This window comes from Dicentrarchus labrax, unplaced genomic scaffold (genome assembly GCF_905237075.1).
Source record: "Dicentrarchus labrax unplaced genomic scaffold, dlabrax2021, whole genome shotgun sequence".
Lineage (NCBI taxonomy): Eukaryota > Metazoa > Chordata > Actinopteri > Moronidae > Dicentrarchus > Dicentrarchus labrax.
Genome location: NW_026136711.1, coordinates 27,607,677 through 27,616,499, shown reverse-complemented (window position 1 = coordinate 27,616,499; position 8,823 = coordinate 27,607,677). Strand labels below are relative to the sequence as shown.

At 38.1% G+C, this 8,823-nt stretch overlaps 1 protein-coding gene across 1 annotated transcript; it reads right to left on the bottom strand.

Moving 5' to 3' along the window:
* Window positions 1–744: 744 nt before the first annotated feature.
* slc25a55a (solute carrier family 25 member 55a) lies at window positions 745–6,740 on the bottom strand. The gene is made up of 10 exons (XM_051413992.1): window positions 6,584–6,740; window positions 5,804–5,909; window positions 5,036–5,161; window positions 4,540–4,595; window positions 3,153–3,243; window positions 2,946–3,064; window positions 2,628–2,823; window positions 2,361–2,515; window positions 2,172–2,247; window positions 745–1,940 (listed from the first exon to the last, which is right to left on the bottom strand). The coding sequence occupies exons 2-10, from the start codon at window positions 5,821–5,823 to the stop codon at window positions 1,781–1,783; spliced, it is 999 nt and encodes a 332-aa protein (XP_051269952.1). The 5' UTR covers window positions 5,824–5,909; window positions 6,584–6,740; the 3' UTR covers window positions 745–1,780.
* Window positions 6,741–8,823: the final 2,083 nt, after the last annotated feature.

Sequence of the window (8,823 nt, the reverse complement as noted above, 5' to 3'; positions counted from 1 at the left end):
CGCCCCCCTTGGCGTTGAAGTTGACTATTATTTCCAGCAGGAACGACTACCGCAATGGTCCATCAAAAAACCACAATACTTTATTACAGAATGTGGGGAAAATGTTTTACACATTGGGTTCCGGCTGTTTATTACAAAATGTAACAGACTGTTACAAATTGCAGACGTTATTACATAATGAAAATGTATTACATTTTGTCGAGTTGTTACATAATGTGTTATTGCAGAACTTTTCACTACACTTCAGATGCTTTTGTTCTGCCTTTGTTATTGGGGCTCCACTGTCACTAGCTGCAGGTTAAGGCCGGTTAAGACGTGTTACTGAAGCACTGTACATTTTTGAGGTATTTCCATTTTCCAACTACGATTAACTACTTCAGTACATTTCAAATGGAAACACTGTACTTTTTATTCCACTTTATTTGATAACGTTGACTAGTAACTTTGCTGATTCACAAAATTATTTATGATCATTAGCAAAGGTTCAGACTTTATCAATCACCAGCTATAAAGTAATTAAAATAAGCCAAATCTTCACCAGCTCCAACATTTGTGTGAAGAGATAATTCCAGCTATGGTAGAATATATGTAATATAGTATGTTAATAATGACTGCCTTTAGTAATGATAAACATGTTTATACAGGCTTAATTATTTTGTCGATCCCCTTCCTGGTAACTGGGAATACTGGTATGCCTATATTTGCATGTTCAACCATTCACTCAATCAACCCTCGAACACAGAATGATGTTGCAAAGTTTAATGTGAATATACAAAAAGCAATCACAAAACACGCACAAAAAAAAAATTGTAACAGTCTTTTCACTTTCTCACAGTCACAGTAATAATGCTTATTTTGGCCAAGACCCTTGTTTATTCAGAGAGAAGTGCTAATCTGCTCTCTTAAGGCATAAACCAAAAATATCATTTTGAGTGAAATTGTAGGTATGCATATATAAATGTAGAAATTGAGGTTATGTGGACAAACACATACATATAATATGCATGAATGCATCTCAAGTTTTTGCAGATATTAAGATACGACTACAGTTTACAGACTACTAAACAACTGTAGGGTTAATATCAAATACATAAACAGGACACTGTTAATGGTTTGGCATGTATGTGGTCCCATGTCAAAAGGAAGGTTCATGATCAGTCAAATGAAACATGTACACTCACATTGTTTTAATGTATGTAAAAAAAACAAAATTAAATAAAACAAAAGATCCCTTTGCAATAAGTTGTGTAAATTGGGCCCCATGTAACCCCATTTGAAGCCTTTGTTCCACCTTGAAAGTTTTGTAACATGAGACAACAGAAAAACATAAAAAGTACTGCAAGCTGCTGCAATTCAGCAATTTAAAATAAAACTAGCATGCACATACTATTTATATGTGTATGTATGAAGTGTGATTGCATGGGAGAAAACACACAAATAGGTCCATCTCTTCAATGGAGTGAGCTCCCCTCCCTCACAGAGGGAAACAGAACAGGACTGTCTTTGGGACAAAGAAAGAATAACACTGCAACTCTGAGTCCCCCAGTCCAGTAAGGCTAACAGCTTCAAGTGCAAATGTTGGCCATAGCCTACTGAATAAGTCTCCAAAGTGTTCAAGTGCAACACAGCTGTCAGACCATACAGAAGATGAAATCCTAGGTCTTAACACACCCTGAAGCCTTTCTGACTCGAGTCAGACAAAACTTGTAAACCGATGGAATATAGCTGCCAGTCGTTTCACCATCTATAATCAGAAGGTCCTTTGCATAAGTCGATATGCTCATGCCGACAGGAGGCTTAGAGGAGAGTTGTCCAGGATGTATTCGCCAATGCCAACAAAGTACATAACCTGTGCAATGCCGAACAGAGGAGCGATTACCAGAGCTCGACAACCAGCACCCTTCAGGAAGGCGGACGGTCCCTCCTTCCGCATGATTTTACTGTGGAGAGCGAGAGGGATGGGTTTAATTATACAAACTACTAAAAAAATGTGTATATATTGTGTGTGTGTATATATATATATATATATATATATATATATATATATATATATATATATATATATATATATATATATATATATATATATATATATATATATATATATCCACACACACACACACACACAAAAAAGGGTAGTTATGCAACAATAAATAACTCAATTTTCTTACCTCACACAATCCACAACTCCATTGTAAGTTTCCTCATTGGATCCTTTGGTCAGTGACTGCAGTCTAGTCTTCACCACTAGAAAAAAAATAAAAAATAAATGTAAGGTAATAATCCATTAACATTTAAAAAAAAAACTAAAACTAATAAACAGGGTACATGACATGCCTGATATGGCTCTTAAAACTCACCATCACAGGGGTTAACAGCCACAGCAGCCGTAGATCCTGCCACACAGCCTGAGAGGAAAGCCCAATAGAAGGGTGACGACTCCTCAGGACAGGGTTTGCCCAGTCGGTTCAGGTTGGCGAACAATGGGAAGTAGACCATAGAAAAGGGAACGTCCCTGAAAGAAAAGGAAACAAAAATGTTGATTCAGACTGAAAACCTGACACAAAACCAACTGGTCTAACAAGTTAACACGGTGTCTCTTCTCGGTGTAGAATAAGCATTTTTACCTCATTAGTGTTGCTCCCAGACCTTTGTACAGCCCCTGGATGCCCTGCGTATGGAGCAGCTCCTTTGCGATCTGGGTGGCAGATACAGCTCGCGGTGTGGAGACCACCGTGCCAGAGTTGTAGGAGCGGCTGAGCACGGTGTTGGTGGCCACAAGCTTGGTCGGAGACATCATGATTGGTTTTTTCTGCTGGGCAGCTTTGGACAAAAAGACAAAAACAAACATTAACATACACAAACAATGGGGCGGCACTGGGGCCAAGATTGGAGTTAAATGTCTACGCCGATTATATAAAATATCAAATCTGTGTTCTCCTCACCGAGTCTGCCTGCATCCTGTAGCTGTATCTTGAGCATTTCCATCGGTGTGGTGACAATGACCTGGCACATGCCTGCGCCGCAACCCGCCAGCATCTCCTTGAACACCGTCAGCCCCTTTCTGTTGAGATAGGAGAGATATTAAGCAACACAATGACACAACTGATGGGATGTTGCGTTTCCCCTCAGATGACGATGTGCTTGCTTACCCATCCTTGGCGAGGTGTTGCCTGAAGAAGTCATTAGCAGCCAGCTTGATTGCCTTCTCAGGGGTAACCAGGGTCAAATTTACAGCAGCGCCTGAGGAAAAATAAACACAGTTAGCACTGAAGTCACAATCAAGTTCTCATTCAGCACATGTACAAAAACATTCCCCGCCACTATCATTACAACATTAGAATGTAATCAGTCCATTGTATAGCTAATCTACACAGACAAGACAAATGCTCAATTAAAAGAAAAGCTTCAGTCATGATGATGGAGGGGGATTACATTAAGACAAATAACATTAAAAACATAGAAGGAAAGTTCGAAACAAGCCAAACACAAGACAAGAGATGAGATGAGGAGGGTAATGAATGTCCAGAGGAAAATGCAAACATCAAGACTATGAAGTACAGTGAGTCAGTTTACGATAACAGAGCCCACGTTGTGTGGAGAAAACTTTAAGAAAGGAAAATCTGTGTCTATGGAAAGGCTACGAGTCAGTAAGTAGGTTAATGACAACGACAGACAAAAAGAATAAAGAGATGTTAGTGAAAGGACAGACCGAATCCTTAACTATGTACTGTGTGCGAAGACTTTGGGCAACCTTAAAAAGTCATCTGTGAAGACTGTAGACCGTCTACAATAAAACATTAGTTCGCCACAGATTCATTTTCAAGATCAAACCAGAGTCTGCAGAGACACAACTCATAGTCTAGAAAATGAGGATCTATGACAAGTTGACAGGACAGTTGAGACAGCCAAATAGTTATTAACAAGTAGTCAAATTACAGAACAAATAGATGGCAAAACAAAAACGTGTGCCTATAGTTTTAAATAGAGCAATATTGTAAGAACCATTTAATGATTTGCCTCCAGCGTGGCTGCGCCTTATCGGCTAGCCTTCAATATCCCAGGGGGACCCAAGTCTGTAATATGAAAAACACAGATGCAAACAAAAAGCATTCCTCACACAAGCAGAGACCCAGACTAAAAAGGTCTCAATTTTCCATTTTCCAATGTCCACAAGATTTTTACTTTTCTACATCTAAAAAATGTTAAAATTAACTGATAATTAAACAGGACATGTGTCTTCTTAGTTACTGCATGAAATGGTATAAAAAATGTAAAAAAAACACCAGAGCTTAAAGCTGCAAAACCACTTTGCATGATAACAGCTTTGGCCACTTCATCATATCTATAAATCTTTAATAAAATCAAGCAACCCCTTGAACTCAAAATACACTGTATCTGAACCCTCACTAGTATGCACCCATTTGTAATCATGTAATCAATGTTCAGCACACAAAGAGCTTACCCCCTCCTACATTTAATCCTCTCTATGTGTTCTAGTCTACTGCTTCTTAATATTCAGGTGTGTGTAAATCTTACCTCTGTACATTCCAAAGTAACCCTCTGATCGAACTGTCTTGACAAGGCAGTCCATCCTACAGAACAGGAAAGAAAGGAAAATGTTACAACGTGAAACATTTGAGGTAGCTGATTGAAAGGAAACATTTAAATATTGTATATTAAAAAAAAAGGGGGAAAAATGTCAATTTATGTATCACAGTGACGGTTTAACAAGAGCCAGGGTAAGAGAATAGTGACGGCTGTGGGGAAACATGGATGCTGAGAAGGTAAGTGGAGCAGTAAATTTCCAGCCTTCGGAGGCATTTGGACCACCTCATTGGAGAGGAATGATAATAGTCATCATGGTCCATCAAGTCAGGAATGTCCCTACTTCTGTCCTGCATGTGTCGTTGTGAGATTAGCAAGAATAGCACTGGATTATACATGGACGTAGTAGGTATTATGCCAAGAGATTTGGCGGACAGGGTGTCACCATGGATGTCGTGTAAGACAACAGTTGACTACAAATACTTACATGCTCTTGTAGACCTGCTGACCTGGTCTCTGATTCTGCAACCTGGTCTTTGCCAAGTCAATGGGGAAGACACAGGTGACTCCAACAATGCCAGCAATACCGCCATTAATGAGCTTGGCTGGGAGGCTGGAAAGAGAGGACAAAAAAAAACTTTAATGTGGAAATTAATTTAAAGTGTAAAACTGTAATTAATATATGAATAAATGAAGGTAAGCTTATAATAAAGAGGCTGAAATGCTTCTGAATTTGTAGATTTGGTGCTTTTCTCTGTTTAAGAGCATTATAAATTCAATATCTTTGAGTTGTAGACTGTCAGTTGAAGACTACGGGAAACCATGAAGGATATTCTTCCTTCTGTGGATAACATGATTATTTGATTTATTGAAAGAATAAATCAGTTTAAACAATAATAAAAATTAAAATAAGTTAATCTAACACTGGGTGCCAACCAGGACTGCAAATAACACCTGCTTTTAATAGTCTATCAAAATGCCAGTTATTTTCTCGATTCATCAAAATGCAGGACCAATTATATCCATGTCTTTAAATATCCAGCTTAGTCTGATCAACAGTCCAAAAAAATAAAAAAAAATAAAATAAAAAAGGGTGATGTTTGGAATATTTTCTGGAAAAACGAATTGATCAATGGTCAAAATAGTTCTACAATTCTGTCAATGAACTAATCAAATTGAGCTCCAGTACCAATAGTGAAAACTCATAACATGCATGTTATCATACGGAGTAAAAGCAGAATGAATGGAGACTTACCTAATCTGCTGCTGAGACATGGTGAGTTTGAACTTGTGAAGTGAAGATAGGAAGTGTTCAGTCGAAATATAGATCCAAGCGTTCTTCAGTCAAATCAACAAGAGTCCTAGACAGAGGTAAACAGAAGGAGGTTACTCACTAATACACGAGCAGGAGTACTCGGAGTACATGTACACAGAGCTTAACCCCACGCACAGCACAGGCTTTGGTTTATCTTTGCAGCACAGGGTCACGCGACCGTGATGAAGCTACTTGCAACATGAGTAGTAGTGCAGGCCGTGGGCGTGGCTAACTCACATACCGGAACGCCATATATGGACATTACCGCCTTTCATACATTCGTGATAACGTTTGGTGATTAAGAGTTAAGAGGCTGAAATGTTCAAGTAACACGAAGGCGAGCGGCAGTGAACTTGGATGAACTTCGACGTGAACTGAGTTTTATGGGATAACGTCGATGTAAATAAGAGAGGAAGAAACTATGGGCAAAAAAAAAAAAAAAATTAAGTTTAAACGCATTTCAGATCAAAAGGTTCCGCGCGGAGGTATCTTCTATTGCATAAAAACAAACAAAAACAGTTATACGTATATAAAATAAATATTTAAAACCAATAAAGCTGTTATTCACAGTTAAATAAGAAGCTCAGTTTCATAAGGTTAGCAAGGCGGCCTTAGCTGAGATACCCATTCAGAACAATACCGTCAGTGAAAGCGAGCAACTTAACCGCTTTAAAACGCATACTGAATTACTTAAACATAGATTAAAAGCATTTCACTCACCGGAAGATTGTCTTGAAGTTATTCTTTAAGATTGTTTCGAGCTGTTTAAGTCTGCTTCTGTCTGCTCCTCCGGTCCCTTTCGCTATTATAGCTCTGAGTAGACAGACTGGAAATTTCCATTGACTTTTAAGCGGGGTGGGGGGCGGGCTCACACGACCGTTGAACTACAACCAATCACCGATTAGCTTAGTGTCATACTCACAGTTGATTGGCTGAGTTTGACCGCCCCTTTTTATTATTGGCGGATAGACCGATCAATCAAACTATCCACCAATCACATGCTTGCAAAACTGGTTATGGGGTGTAAGAAGAAAGAAACCATTGTTTGACGGACATTCTTTCAATTGCTATGACCACAAAGTTAGTATGGTTACAAATGCCTGTGGTTATAGGCATGTTTTAGCATAATTTAGGTGAAAGGGGTCAGGGCACTGTTTCCCAAAAGGATCTTATGGTTAAGATGATCTTGGTCCCATTGTAAGTCTGTGGGCTAAGATCATAATGGCATTAAGAGTGATCTTAATGCCATTACCTTCCTGGCTACACTAGTGGGATGACATCATTATGATCTAGTCTATTCGGGTGCATAAAGGTTGGTTCTAGTGGTATAAAGTTACAAAATACATTACTAAATACACTAATGTACTAAGGTGTATTGAAGTACAAGTTTGACTTCTACTCCACTAGACTTAAGACTGAAATATTATACACAATACTCCACTACATTTGTCTGACAGCCATAGTTGTTTAAAGTACTACAGATTTAGATTTTACATGCAAAAAAAATAATCAGTTTATAAAATGTGGCACATTGTCAACAAACAGTTTGCCACATAGTCACAATTAGCTCCCTCTTGACTTGTTACAACATGAAAGTGCTGCTTACATGTTACTGCACCAGTACTACTAATAAAGTAATGAATATAATAACATATATAAACAATATACAGCATTTTCTGATAATACTTCCAAACTTTTACTAAAGTTTTAACTGCAGGGATTTTTCTTTGTAAAGGAGTTTCTTAAAATTGTGGTTTTTTTTTTAAATATTTCTATGTAAGCAAAGTATCTGAATACTTGTTCCACCACTAGTTGGTCCTTATCTCTGCTATCCCTCAGTAGAATGAGTTTCACCCCATTGTTGAGGTGTCCTCGAGGAAGGCACCCATTCTACTGAACACACAGGTGTGCTTGTGTGCCACTGTGTGTATAAGAAGCAGGTTTCACTTGAAAGGGATACCAGTTTCAATTCACCGTGGATAAATGCATGGTTAATAAAGTATTGCAGTGGTAAGAACATCATGCACTAACTCTTGTTTGTGTTGCATCAGGAACAAAAGGTAGCGTATTGAATTACTCAAAGGGATTTTCCTGGAGTTAGACAGACCTTCTGGTAAATTCTACTGAATAGGTTTCAAATGCAGAGGCTCACAATACCAAGTATTAGCTGCATGCTATGGAAATTACAGGGTGGATGCCAAAGACAAGAGGCCTCTTGTTATTGGCAGTGAAAGTGGTTAATCTGAGATGATGGTGTTAAATGTGTAGACACATTCCTAGGCATTGGGAACCTATCTCTCACTGTTCAGACATGACTCATGCTGAAAAGTTGTGTAACAGTGGGTGGTACGGATGATTAGCAAGTCATGTATGCAGCTTTGCATAGGCAGCCTCTCATACTTGCGTAACTATTCTGCTCTATTTATATCTACCTGGGTTGTTTAATCAGTATGTATTTTATCTTTATTTAAATGTCTTGTTTTCTTATGTGAAGAATCAGGAATCAGATAATCAGGGTTCACGTTAACATTCATTACAAATTATTGTCGACGCCAAAGAAGGAGCAATGACTGGTTTATAATTAATAGTTATGGACAAGTTTGTACATGTTCAAGATCTTAATATCAGCTGCATGATTCAAATGTTCATTTGAAAACCTAGATTAAATATCAACAAGATTGGTTCTTAAGATAATTTACAGTATTTATTATTAAAGCAATGCTAAAACTGGAACTACTGTTACAATAAATGTTACAAACATTGTCTGTACCTCTCCATCTTCTCTTGTGGATATATTATCTGGCAATAATAGCAAACTGAAACAAACAAAATTGTTATTATTTGTTGCAACAGTACCAATCAGGTCTAGCTGACTAATGCTACGAGCTCTGTTAGGCTGTACTTCGGCACAATGGTCCTGGGAACTAAATGCTAACACATTTTAGCATGTTATCACTTGC

Bases quoted from the DNA above. Each gene is read 5' to 3' on its own strand.
- slc25a55a (XM_051413992.1), bottom strand. From the start codon at position 5,823: ATGTCTCAGCAGCAGATTAG. The intron at 3,065-3,152 runs GTAAGCAAGCAC...CTATCTCAACAG, and splicing joins CAACACCTCGCCAAGGATGG to AAAGGGGCTGACGGTGTTCA. The intron at 2,516-2,627 runs GTAAAAATGCTT...CTTTTCTTTCAG, and splicing joins CTGGGAGCAACACTAATGAG to GGACGTTCCCTTTTCTATGG.